The 14,440-nt window shown below is 44.5% G+C and overlaps 1 protein-coding gene across 5 annotated transcripts in view; it reads right to left on the bottom strand.

Moving 5' to 3' along the window:
* Nucleotides 1–14,440, bottom strand: part of ADCY1 (adenylate cyclase 1) — a 221,259-nt gene that overhangs the window by 7,433 nt on the left and 199,386 nt on the right. For 3 of the 5 annotated variants that reach the window (XM_084857746.1, XM_084857743.1, XM_084857742.1), the window contains 4 exons: nucleotides 12,580–12,726; nucleotides 11,581–11,679; nucleotides 2,120–2,234; nucleotides 101–225 (listed from right to left, as the gene is read on the bottom strand). In XM_084857746.1, coding sequence (XP_084713872.1) covers nucleotides 101–225; nucleotides 2,120–2,234; nucleotides 11,581–11,679; nucleotides 12,580–12,726 — 486 coding nt within the window. Of the gene's footprint in view, nucleotides 1–100; nucleotides 226–2,119; nucleotides 2,235–2,727; nucleotides 7,229–11,580; nucleotides 11,699–12,579; nucleotides 12,727–14,440 lie in introns of those variants that run through there. The other 2 variants (XM_084857745.1, XM_084857747.1) reach the window with 2 other exon arrangements.

The following is a 14,440-nucleotide window of genomic DNA, read 5'->3' on the forward strand; positions in this document are numbered from 1 at the left end:
ATAGAACCTCACAAGTAGCCAGAAAAGCCTGAACAGCCAGCCACCGCTTTGTTATTTCATCAGGACTGAAGTTGTTGTGGAGAATTATGAAAACACTCACCTGAATTTTACCTTGCACTCCAGTACTATCCATTCTGCTAGCAACATTTACAGTGTTACCCCAGATGTCATATTGTGGTCTTCTGGCACCAATGACACCTGCTACTACAGGGCCTACATTAATACCTGAAAGAGTGACAGTGTCCATACATTTATTGAGTTTTTGCTCCAATATCGGTTTCATGTATCTAAAACTAATCATGGCCCTAAGACCACCACAACAAATGCTAAAAAACACTACAAACTGAAGATTAGGCTAGATTGTGTGTTTATAAAAAACATCTTCACTGACCTATTAAGGTTTCTTCCCTATACTAATTCTAAGGCTTCTGGGTAGACTACAATATATATTTACCTTCTTTAATCTTCACAACAAGGGAGAGAGACTTCATAAAGGCAGGCCACCTAATAAGTTACTTGGCTGAAGCAGGGATTTGAATATGGGCCTTTCCACATCCAAATGCAACACAGGTCCAAGTTCCCAGATCACCTTCCTGCACCGAGTAGTTCCAAGCTGAGTAGTTCCATCTGCCCTGGAAGTCCTACTATTTAATCCTAAGTGGATATGGGGCAGACAGTGGTTCCTTGGTGGCGAGGGCAAAGCAAGTGGAACATGCTCAAAGGCATTTTTCATTGTTATTACTTCACATTTTCCAGGACTTGGCCATAGCCATCGTATTAAAAACAGATTCTGGGACAGATACATCCCTTGATATTGAAGTTCTGTGTGTGAAAGCTGACATTCACACAACCGAGCTGTCACTTTGATAACTGCCATTACCATGGATATGTGAATGAATCCCATGTGATTACTTGGACACATGGGCAGCTGATAATTCATGTCACATTAACTATGCCACCATCAACCCACTTTCAGCAGCTTTGCAGTGACTAGTAAAAAATAGATCGAATTGGTTATGTGTGAAAATAACTGCACAAAGTGCTACTTTTGACAGCCTCCTGCCATTTCATGGAAAACAAGGAAGGATGAAAAGAAATCAGATAAGTCTATATATCTATAGTAGTGCTGAGCCAAAGCTATTCAGCATTTTGCAAACATTTTCAATAGTGCCAAAAAATGCTTTCCCTTTTTCATCGCTCCTTGAAAAAAATGTTCACTTACTCAGTTACTTCTCAGTTACTGATAATTAGTTAATTCTCAGTTACGCTAACCTTCAAAGACATCATCACAAAGCCAAATCCCATTGACTACATAGTGTTGTGACATCATTCTGTTCACCATGTTTGTTAGCGCTGGCTGGCTGGGAATGTTCATGTAACTAATACAAGATGACGGAAGCAGCAGCAGGGGAGGGGGGCAATGGAACAACATTGATTCAATAAGGTGAATATCTGAATGATCTAATTGTTTTTGGTGGGAGGGGGATAGCACAATTACTGCTTCCCTGAGAGGATGGGTGACCGTCATGGAAATGGCGTAAGTTATTGGCGGCAGTAGGCTTCTCCCACTTTCTCAATGTGATACAGCAGGTGAGGTGGGCTGGGCCAAGCATTCTGACAGTACATGAGTTGTCAGAAACAGTATTCTGGCCGGAATGCCATGCTTTGCCTCCATGAAGCTATAGCCAATACAAGTTGTGGTCTGTTTGTATCTTGGTCCTGTGTCATATTTGCTTTCTCTCTCTGTCTTTGTACTACCTCTGCCTGTGAGGACAAGGAAGCATCTAGAAGGTGCCCCCCCTTTTTTTGGGCTGCTTCTAGGCTTCGTCCTATCTCTGAATCCTTCTCCCAGCAATGTGATCAAATCTGGAATCCCCATTCCTATAACAGAGATTTTATTCTAATCTGCCCTCCATTGTTTCTACATATTTAAATTGCAGTTAGCAGAAGCTGCCAAAACATGCAGATGAAAATCATTTAGATGGTGCTCCAGACTCTTGGATATTTTATCATAGTCAAACCATACAAAGTCTTCTATTTATAAACCTCTATCAGGAATGTGGGCAGCAACCCCAGCAACAATGACCATATAGAACTAATTCTTGAAAATGTGACTTACCAACCCGAAGAACAAAGTCATTGTAAGACTGATAGTTGATTTCATCAAGAACATCAAACATTTCTATTGCAAAATCAGCCAGTGTACTGAGATGGGAATAAACTGATTTCTTTGCCTACATTTTAAAAAAAGAAGAGTTTACATCATTCATTCATTCATTCATTCATTCATTCATCCTATTTTTCTTCAACTGAGATCAAGGTGGCTTCAAACACACTAAAATATTAAGGGCACGATCCTATGGGGATAGTTGGCTGCCTCCAAACTCGGAGGCGGTTAACTATCTGATGCAGGGCAGCGGGGCACAGAGGGGATCCTCTCCTCCACGCTTTGGCTGCCCTGCATTTGCAGCTAGACAGTCGATGTTGGCTGTCTAGCTGGGGACATCGGAGCGGGAGGAGGTGAGGCCAGATGGCACATAGGAAGTGTCGTAACAACACTTCTGTGGTCTCCTCCCCTCCCCCAGAAACATCCCCTTTGCACCCCCTCCACACTGTGATTATGAGCACGGAGACAGGGAAGAACCATGCTGCCTACAAGGTGGTGGGGGAGGGGTGTGGAGTGTGGTTTCTGGGATCCAACCTCAGAACCCTGGCTCTAAGCTTGGTTCCCAGAAACCAAAAAATCCTGTGGCTGTCTAGACACTGTCTACCAGCCACAGAATTGCTACGTTAAAAACTGAATTTAAAAAGTACAAATAAACATTAAACACAGTAGTATTAAAAAGCTTTAAAAAATATCTGGAGAGCCTGTCTAAATGTAAACCCCCCCCCCCATTTGGATACCTACAGAATTCTTCTTTTGGGTGGTAGGCCAGGACCACTGCAGAGAAGACTGATGGCTAGAGGTGTAGATGGCTTTAAAAGCAGATTAGAAGAATACATGGAGGATTGGCCTTTCAAAAATTATTAGCCATGATAGCTAAACAGAGCCTCCATGTTCAAAGGCAGTAATCCACTAAATACTGATTGATGTGGTGGGTGGAGGGACTGAGCAACAGGAGGTGATGATTACTGCCTTCATGTCCTACTTGTGGGCTTCCCAGAGTCCTCTGTTTGGCTACTGTGGGAAACAGGATGCTGAACTAGGGATGCTGGAGAAATTCGAGACGGACCAAAATGAGCTTGGATTTCTAAAACTCCGACCTGAGGGATCTGCTGCCGAGCAACCCCCTCTGGCCAACGAAGTCTGTTGACTTTCGGATCTTTTTTTTACTTTCAAGAAATTTACACATATTCATTCATAGGAAAATACATAAATTTCTGCTGAGGAAAAGTGGAATGGAATGGGGGACAATACGCTAAATGTTACATACTAAGGTAAATTACGTAAATCGTTACAAAACCTCTCATGTAATTATATGCGTATTTTTCTGCATGACGAATAAAAAAATAATTTGCACCTGCCTGTGAGCAGATGATGGAACAAAAGGTGCCGGACAACCCGCGAAACACAAATGGAATGGATTTTACACAGTCCATACATCCCTATGCTGAACTAGATGGACCTTTGGTCTGATCCAGCAGGGCTCTTCTTACAAGTCCATGCTATTAGCCACCCTAGACATCATATTTGGTGTTTGTTGGGCCACCCCAGATCAGGACCTCTCCCAAAAGACTGAAGTGGCTGACCAAGCTTGTACAGAGAGCATAAGATCAGTCCTGGTGGTCTGAATCAAAGAGCCCATCTAGTTCAGCATCCTGTTTCCAACAGTGAACAGCTAGATGAGTCTGGGAAGCCCACAATCAGGGATAAAAGGCAATAGACCACTCCCATTGATGCGCTCCATACCTTATGGAGCGCATACTGCCTCTGAACATGGAGGTTCCATCTAGCTACTGATAGATCTAACACCCATGAATTTGTCTAATCCACCCATGGCCTGTCTTGAGGGAATAAATACCATAAATTAAATATGCATTGTATGAAAGTGTACTCTCTTTTGTCTGTCCTGAAGCTATTCTGAATTTAATTGATGACCCTGAGTTCTAGCATAAAAGAAGGGGGGGAAAACATCTATCAACTCTCTCCATATCATTATTTGTTTTATAAACTTCTGTCATTTCCCCCCCAGTAATCTTATCCCCCCTAAACTAACAAGCTCTAAACACTTTTGCCTTTCTTTGTAGAGAAAGTGCTCTAGCCCCTTAATAATTTTGGTCGTCATTTTCTGCACCTTTTCCAGCTCTGCAGTATACTTTTTGAGATGTGGCTACCAGAATTGTACAGTATTCCAAATGTCCCTGCACCGCAGATTTGCTTTTGGTGGGACGGGGAGGCCTGATGAGAGAATGTTTGAAATGTGGATATCACTTAAAAGTGATGGAAGTTTGGCTCTCACAACATCAATGAGAAGCCATGAAAATTTTGCAACACTATTTTAAAACTATTGCTACTACTACATGAAGACATACTGTCAATACTGAGTTAAATATGGGTAGCCCCCTCTGCTAGCAAATATAAAATTCCCCAGACAAAACAAATTTAGTTTTTGAAATGTTATTTGGCCAGAGTTACCCAATAACAAGTTGTTTTCAGGATTGTAGTTCAAAGAGCATTTATCCCAGACATAGCAGAACAACCTCTCCCCTTGCCTGTTTGCCCACGAAGACACAGATACAAACCGTAACAGATTCATTCAGCATAGGAATTAGTCAACAGTTGTTTCACCAATGAAACATCACACACACACACACACACACACAACTTCTCCATCCTTATAAGAGGAACATGAAAAGTCTGTAATAAGCAAAAGCAAACTCTTAATGTAACTTCTCAATCATAACATTAAGTGGGATACATGCCAAATAGATCCTAATAGCTGGTTTAGATGCCACATTACTAGAATTGTGTTTCTTGTCTTCATTTAATCAGATTAATAGTCTCAAAGAGTTCATGGACCATATTCTGGCTCATCTATTTGCCCTCAAATCAATCTTATTTTATCATTGCAAAACAGCTAACTCAGATGTGCCCCTATGAAGTAGAAGCAATTTGGGATCTGTAATAACTTCCTTCCTTCCTGAGCCCATTTCTCAATTACTTACAGTACAAATTATGGAAATACAAGTCTGGAAGAACTGCAGTTTCAATATTATCAGTGCCAATCCAGAAACAAGTCTCAGTAATTCAGAACCCCCAAATCTTCAAAAGAAGCAGGGAACAAGATTTCTGAGGAGGCTTAAGATGCCCTGGAAAAGGCTTTCAACATGCCTAGACAGTCTCACAGTACAAAAGGAATGTTGTATTCTGTCTGTCTGGTATTTGAAGGGCTTGGCCAAATGTGAGAAGAAGGCTATCAAACATTCAGAGTGAAAGAGGTTGATCCGAGTCTATCTGAACTTCAGTCCTTAGGACCAGGCAGTTGTCCTCATTCCATGTCTGACAGCAACTCCTGTTCTCCATATGAAATGTCAGGTTCTGAGGGAAGATACAGTAGCTGATTCTGAAGAGCACTCTCCTAACCTGGAAGAGGGCTGGCATAGGCCTACTTGATAAAGCTATACACCAAACTGACCTGGAGGTTCCCTGAGACAGACAAAGGTTTTAATGGGCCCTGGGGTCTGAGAAGTGATGGTGAGACAGAATGCCTTGGAAAAGCAGGTTGGTGACAACATAACCCAATGGAGGAGGATTCAAAACCATGATTATTTCCCCCTTTAAAAAATCTTGTTCCTGATGCTGCTCCTGAAATGGAAGTGGTCTCTAGAGGAGGATGTTAATTTTTTAAATATATGCATACGATTTTGTTTTACACCTAAATATGTAAAATGTGCACTAATTAGAGAGCTGAAATTGGCTGCAGCTCTCTACTGATCCAAGCTTGCTTCTGTGTAATGTGTGAAACAGCCCGAAGTCTGAAACACAGAGAATGTTCTTGTCAAAGTGCTACTTTGTCCATCTTTCTGAGACATGAACAAAGCATAAGCATTGGGGGAATGGTAAGTGAAACTGGAGGTTTGTGCCAATTCAGTCCCTCATGCTTGTGGCAACATGTGCTTTATCCATGATGGGGCTTGAGGATGTGGTCATTCCCTCCCTGAGCTATGAAGAAACTCAAAGCCATGTCGCTGAGGGACTCTGCCTACTTTTACAGAAGCCTTCCTTCTTGTTCCACCCAAATCCAAGCAATCCATTAGTGTAAAAATGATCTGTGTCAATATGTTTAGAGGAATCAAAGTTCTAACTAAACCAACCCACTGGTGCAATTCCTGACAATGGTGCCCTGCCTAGTACATAATACCATCACTTTAACCACAGTAATAGATAATTGTTATATTATTATATTTACTTCATAAAGAAGACTGCATTTCAGTGCTTCTATAGAGAACGAATCTAGCACAGACTCCAGTAGAGTTTTCCAGATCATTCAAATAATAAGGCATTAGTAGGGATGTCCACAGAATCCGCCATGGACTCAAATGAGGCCAAATTCCATTGAATTCAGACCCCGGAGTCCGTGGTGAAACGGATGTACTCACCTCCACCACCCAGACCCACGCAGACTGAATCCTCCCTCCCAGCGGCTCCATTTGGGAAGTGATCCGGCCGCCATTTGCATCCCTGCTTTTTCACGTGATAGGCTATGCAACTATCTATGCAAATTCAAATGCGTAGCTTATCACGAGAAAATACAGGAACACAAACGGCGTCGCGGATGCCATTTATGTCTGGATCACTTCCTGTTTCCGCCCAGCAGCGGTATGGATGGCAATGGTGGCCGTATCGCTGGCGGAATGGAGCTGGCTGGCAGCTCTGTGGAGTCAATGCGGAGCAGAGCCGGCCGGAGAGGATTCCGGGGGGGAGGAACGGATAGCCTCCCCCCCCGGCTGACCCCCCTCCCCCACGGACACAAGGTAAGGGATTCGTACATCCCTAGGCATTAGCACAAGTGATGCTAACGAATGCTTTTAGTATATACTGCTCTGCTGTTGAATGTGATCTACAGAGGCAGTGTAGATCAATACCAGATGCTAGGGATGAACAAGGGAAGGTTCTCACCTTCATGTCCTGCCTGGGAGCTTCCCAGAGGGAAGTTGACTGTGACTGGAAACAGAATGCGCAACCTTGATCTGAACCAACAAGGCAATCCTTATATTTTGTATGTTCCTATGTTATAGAAAGTGAAAGATAGCCACCTTAATATTGAATGGATGTTCTAATAAAGGTGGGCTGAAAAATCTCCTCCTGCTTTTAGGGACCATATGTCCCCTCTGAAAAGGGGAGATTTTGGGTTGCTTGGGGGGGGGGAAGTTTCCCAAAGTTTTCAGGGCATATGTGTCTGCCTTAACTTAGTTAACTCAATGAGGTAGCAATGGTTCACTCCTCCCACCCCCACATTTCTGCTAGGGCTGTGCACTGCTTTGATCCGAAGCCTGAATAATGAGTTGAAGCGGGCTGTTTCAGAGGTTCCTCTGTGTGGTATGAGGTGGAGCAGAATAGCAATGAAGCACCACGGAGCGAAGCAGCTTGTATACAAAGTGCCTTGTCCGACTCAGTGATTCGTTCTGAGCAACCCAGACAGCCTGGTGCCAAAAGAATCAACTTCAGAAAGTTCAGCAAAGGGTTGAGGAGTATGAGTAGGGAGGGAGGAAGCATTGGCAAATGGAAACTCTAGTTGTCAAATCAGGACTGAACATAACCCAGCAATCTCCAATCAGAGACAGTGGTGGAGGAGGGGGGAAGAATCATAGACTTATATGCAAAATGCGCTGTGAATCACCCAGGCAGAAAGAGGAGGTGAGCTGCATGTCCCTGCTGCTTGCTAGCTGTATCCTCCTCATTAGCAGGAGATGGCTAGCAGTCCTTGGTGTTTCCACAAGCAATTTACCCCCTCAATTGACAAGGCATGGTGCCCCTCCATTATAGAGATCCTAAGGGTTAAAATTAGGGATGGGCGAAAGTCCCTTACCTGTCCTCGAAGCTTGCTTCGCGGTGGGGGGGAGGCACTTCGCTTCTCCCCCTGAAGTTCAGGCGAGGGGGGGAGGCGCCCCACCTGGCCGAAATTCAGGCCGGGGGGGAGGCGCCCCATCCCTCGCCGGCAAAATTCAGGCCGGGTAGAAGCGCCCCGTCTACCCGGCCATGAAAAAAAAAGTAAAAACACACACACACCCGTGATAGGCTACGTAATGATTTACGTAGCCTATCACGGCTAGATTTCCAAAGTCAGCCGTGATAGGCTATGTAAATCGTCATATAGCCTATCACGGGTGACTTTGAAAAAAAAAAAAAAGCACGTACGCAAATGGCAGTGGCCCATGGGCGCCGCCATTTGCGTTCCTTATTTTGGCACGTCTAGTCTATGTCAAGATTTACGTAGACTACGGCGAAAATAAGGGCAATGCGAATAGCCTATCACGGCAACCCAAAAAACCCTAAAAACTGGCGTACGCAAATGGTGGCGGCTATGGCGGCCGCCATTTGCGTTCCCTATTTATCGCCGTTCTAGCCTACGTAAATATTTACATAAGCTATTACAGCGAAAAAAAGGGGAACACAAATAGCGCCCACTACGCTATTTGCGTTCCCCTTTTTTTCACCGTAATAGCCTACGTAAATATTTACGTAGGCTAGAACGGCGAAAACTAGGGGATGCAAATGGCAGCCGCCGTAGCCGCCGCCATTTGCGTACGCTGGTTTTTCTTTCTTTTTTGGGGGGGTTAGCTGTGATAGGCTATGTAAATACTTATGTAGCCTATCACAGCTGCAAGGCTGCCAATGGCAGCCGCAGCAGCCCGGCCGCAGCCGGCCAGGAGACCAGCCGCCGGAGCCACCGCCGCTGGCGGAACCACCACATAGGGATCCGTCCCATAGGGATTCCGTGGGGGGGGCGGGGGGCAGGAGGCCATTCCGCCACGGATTCTAAATTCTTTAGAATCCAGCCTCACTGGAATCCATGGCGGAATTCTCTGCCATCTAGGGATGTATGAAAGTCACTTACCTTTCACGGATTATGTTGATGGTGTGGGGGGGGAGGCGTTACGTCCCTCCCCCCGGAACACTGGACGGGGGGGGAGGCGCTCCGTTCCTCCCCCCCCCGGAATCCTCCGCGGCCGGCTGTGCTCCACGGCAGCTCCGGGGAGCAGCTGGCCAGGCCTAGCCAGGGCAGAGCCATCCTCAGCCGGATTTCTGGCCGCAGAGGGCTCTGGGGGGGGGGGAACCCGCATACACAAATGGCTGCGGCTACGGCCGCCGCCATTTGCGTTCCTTATTTTTGCCATCTTAATCTACGTAAATATTTACGTAGACTAAGATGCCGAAAATAAGGGGAACACAAATAGCGTAGTGGACTCTAATTGTGTTCCCCTTATTTTCGCTGTCTTAGTCTATGTAATTATTTACGTAGACTAAGACGGCCCAAAATAAGGAACGCAAATGGCAGAAGCCATAGCCGCCGCCGTTTGCATACGCCTTTTTTTTTTTACCCAGACGTTTTAGGCTACGTAAAAACTTACGTAGCCTATCACGTCTCTGTAAAAAACCCCAAAAAACTGGAAATGGTGGTGTCGGCAGCCGGTCGGAAGACCAGCCGCCACTGCCGACGCCGCCCGGAAGATCCACCCCAGGTAAGTCTTGTCCTGGGGGGGATCTGCGGGGGGGGGGTGGCAGGCCATTCCGCCACAGATTTCGGGGGGCCGAATGCACTGGCATTCGGCCTCACCGAGATCCGTGGCGGAATTCTCTGCCATCTGCCGTCCCTACCCCTTCCTGGTTTAAAGAAGTCCCTTGCAGCTCTATGTAGCTTCCTGGTCCCACCACGCTTTGTGGAACTCCTGTGGAAATGGGATGTTTCCATGGGGATTCCAGGAAACTCAGGGAGACCAGGGGTGGATCTCACTCTCCACTTTGTTCAGTTATTTCGCTCTCCGCTTTGCTGCGGTTTTTAATGGAATCAAATCTGCTCCGTCTGGGGACACAAGGGGCTTGAAAGCCTGGATTATCCCAAAGCTAGCCTGGGGCTCTTGGCAGGTCACAAGGCAGTTTATCGCAAATTGTTTGGGTGGCTACTGGGTGGAGTCTCATCTACATCATCACTTAGGGAGCTTGTTCCCTCCCTCCCTTCCTCCCCCCTCCCTCTCTTGCCTTGTTCTGCTCTTTCTGTTTTCTCTGGCCAGTGTGTATTAGTGCCTGCTTCCCCAACCTATGCCCGATTCCCCCCCCCCATTTTTTTATTACTTTCTCTCTAAAACCGCAATATCACAATAGCTGTTATAAGTACTCCTGTACAAATGCACTATTTCACTATAGCACTATAGTGTGATAATGCTATAGGGGGTATATGCATTGCTACACAAATGCACTACTTTGCTATAGTGCTACAGGGGATATAGGTATTGCTACACAAATGCACTATTTCACTATAGTGCAATAGGGATATTTTTTAAAAGTGCAATTGTGGATTCCCCAGTAACTACCTCAGGAACTGCGATCAGTATTCCTCACCTCACAGCACTTTTAGCAGTGTAAGCCTTAGCCCCTAATGCAATAGCAACTTTAAATGTCCAAGTTTGATACAGTTTACAGTCCACACAGGCGGCTTTGGTTGGTGAACCTGAAGCACTTATTTTCTTGATATAGTGCTAATATGCTATTTTGATGTTGCACTTTTATGCTTTACTTCTTAAAAAAAGAGGTTGCCTGGAGCACATATACACTTTGTGGGGATGGACACCAGAGTTTAGAGGTAGGCAAGGTGAAGTAAATATCATGAGGTCACTCAGAACTCCTGAACAGCCAGCTGTGAAATGGTAGAAACATTGGGGAAACACATGTGGGAAAAACACTGGGGAAACACCCCTTGACCGGGGTCAGTGAGGTCACGGCCAGGTGAAAGGCGCACCCCTGGGCAGGGCTATCATGCCAAAGTAAATGCGGAAGGTTGGTGCACACCACAACACAAGCGCAGACAAGCCGAATTAAGGAAAACAATCGGCCTAAAAGTCGTCTCAGAAAGACTGGTTTGCTGGCACAAAACTCCAGGGTGGCTGCAGGATGGCCATGATGTCACGGGTGCCGAATGACCTCCAAATGCAGCAAACTTGCAGTAAATTGCTTGTGGAGACACCCCAGGAGACTACAAAGAGCTGCAAGACTCTTTTTTAAAGCAGAAAGGTGTGGAGCAGGGAGAAATGTGGAGACGGTTCAGAGAGCTCTGCAGCTGCAACATTTTTTTTTAGTGCCAAAAAACATGGAGGGAGGGGGAACCCTCACCAACATGTAAAATTAACTAAGCTAAGGCACACACAACTGTCAGAACACTTTGATCACCTCTCCAGACTTTGGGGACATTTTCTCTTTCCCTCCACAATTACTGAAGAAAACTGGGCTGAAAATATTGGCCCAGCATTAGTTCTAATCAATATGTATTTTTATTCAGTTTACAAGCCTAGGGGGATCCAATGGCATTCTTAACATCATTGTAAAAATACTCAGGGAAGACATTAAAATGGAACACATCTTACCTTGGTGCCTGTAGTTGGTACGAGTCCCACTGCTGCCATATATGTGCTGCCGATCGTCTTGATTTTTTCAATATCTTTATAATATTCTTTGTCCATAAGCTTTGTTTAAAACATAAAACTGTTAAACATTACATAATATTTTAGACAAGAAAGAATAGTTATGTGCATCCTTATTACTCTTCTCTTCATTAGTCTTTTTTTTCTGTCTCACACCTATCACAAATTTCCTAAGGACTTCAGTTAGGATGAAATGAAGCCCCTGATCATTTTCAAGATATCCTGTTTTGGCCTGACATGGTTTTCAAAAGCAACGTTCGGCACAGTAGACCTACACTGGAAGACTTTTGTACTGCGCAATTAATCTTACTTACCTTTTCCTCTCCCCTGCGATACAAGCAAGACGGCGTGATGGTAGGGTGGTGATGGTATGGAAAAAAATTAGTAACTGCAGTGAAGAATGTCTGCCCTTTGATCCTGGTATACATCCTGATTAATTCATTACCAGAGCAGTGTAGGAGCTTCTTCTGCATGGCTAGATCCTATGCTTCTCTGGGAATGCATGAATCAGCACTAAGAGGTGGGAAGTCTTTGGGTGGGAGGCAAGGAAGAAGTCAAAGAAGCATCCAGAACAGTTTGGAATCCAAAATGGTGGTGGACCACATTGCTGCCTGCAACCTGGTATAATCCTTTCTCTGATTTGGTCAATTAATGAATCACTGAGTAGGCTTGGCTGGAAGAACTAGTCCCTAACTAGGGGAACTGTAAGCCCATTCAATCAGAAACTGGGATTATAGAGCCAGTTTTTTCCTTAATGCTGAATAAAGCAAAGAAAATCTCACTTACTGCCTGGACCACTCAGTGATGCCAACTCAGTTGGAATGAACTGTAAATCATGAGAGTGTTTTTAGGGACAAAGACTGTTACATTATCAACATTATGATGAGTTTACAAAGATATTCCTGAAATGGCAGAGTTAACCACCAAATACTTAGCCCTTACCTCATCGAAATCTGCAATAATTTCATTTAACAGGCGTAAACATTCCACTCCCATGTTATTCCCATCCAGTTCAATGTAAAAATCGTTGAAATTTGGGATGGAAGCAAACATCACTCCCACTTGTGAATACGACTGGTAATATAGGTCCTGAAATGTGCAGATTACATTTTCTGTTAGGTGAATCTAAGAAAACTCAGTGGGTTTTTCAATTCAGACTAAGTCACAGTTAGTTCCCATTTAAATCAACAGGACTTAAGTCATGATTAACTTTTGACATTGATTTTAATGGGTGCAAAGTGAAACTAAATTAGACTGGATCTGGATCCAACCCAATTGAAGCAAAGAACAACAACAAAATCCTTAAAGTGTCGAGAAAACGTTGGCATTTAATTCACTCATCATTATAGAGCTGGGAAGGTCATAAAAGCTGCACAGAGAACTATGGACTACCAGGGCTTTTGGTCCATGTATTCCAGCAGCCATGATCTGCATTCCCTACAAGTCTCACAAGCCAACAGAGCGTCATTGCACTTTAAGCCCTTTCTTCATTTGGGAAATATAAGTAACAACAACTTTGCATAGACCTGGTATTCGTTTCCAGCTCTCATATAATCAAAGTAACATCAGCAAGGGATAGGGATGTTGTGAAAATCTGAGCAAGGGTGGATTGCTTGAATTCTTGTTAGCAGAATCCAGGTGTGAATCCAGCCCACTGTGAATAGGTTCACCCGCCTCAGTTCTGCTTGTGTTCCTTCACTTTCTGCAATCAGCTATCCTGTTCCCCCAATGAGCAAAGAATATAACTTGGGGTCCAGGGAGCAGGAATCAGAGGGCTCCCTTGAAGCCTGGAGAGGCATGCTAGGACTCTCCTCCTCCACCCTTGTAAAATGAAATCCCTGCCAGCATTTTATGCTAGGGATCACAGTGCTTGTTCTACAACCTGCATTATCCCCGCCAGAAAAAAAGACATTGGCAACATCGCTACACTGGCAGCACCTTGACTTACCAAGGAAGGAAGCCTCACCTGTATTTGAAGGAGTCACCTCCACCTCCACCACCTGCTACTCTGCCCTAGCCCCCAGGGTGGATTTTATCCCTTGGCGGCCGTGGGGGGAAGTTGGTCCTTTGAGTCTTCTTTGGAATATTTGTAAACCTGCCTCAATTTTTTTCAAGCATCCAAAAGGAACACTTGAAAAGCCCAGTTCCTTTCTGGGGAGAGCACAAGGACGCTAGCCCATCTTTAAAGGGAAGGCCACTTGTTTTTTCTCTTAATTTTTAATGCAAATTTTAAATATTTGTGTAAACTGCTCAGAGCTTTTGGGATGAAGCAGGACATAAATCAAATCAACAAACGAACATATACATAAAGTGTGCGTGTGCTGAGGCTTGCTTGAATCAGCAAGTGTGGAGTATTATACCATTATTGAGCTGGATACTTTAAGGAAAACAAGCAACGCTTTAACGACAACAGCAACCCTTACCTGACATGTGATCATGATCTTTACAAAATCACTATTTGTCATTATTATCCTCCTCCTCCTCAATTCCTGATCTTCTTCCAAGGAGTTATAGGCACTGTTGTGTATCACCATTTATACTGTCAACAGTACTGTGCAATAGGCAAAGCTGAGAGATGGTGATTTGCTCAAGGTCAATCTGTGAGCTTCATGGTGAAGCATAATCTGAACCCATCTTTTCCCATTCCAAGACCAGCTCTTGATATACAACACTGGCTCTCCTACAGGTAATGCAGCTTGAACTCTGAGCTTTAATGCAGTTTATAAAATGTTTAATTATGTGAACAGCCTGGGCTATCAGTTTATTTGCAGACACAATTCAAAGTGCTGGCAATCCCTTTAAA

Source organism: Heloderma suspectum, chromosome 5 (assembly GCF_057233095.1).
Source record: "Heloderma suspectum isolate Gila_16-S chromosome 5, 16-S_ref, whole genome shotgun sequence".
In the NCBI taxonomy this organism is placed as follows: domain Eukaryota; kingdom Metazoa; phylum Chordata; class Lepidosauria; order Squamata; family Helodermatidae; genus Heloderma; species Heloderma suspectum.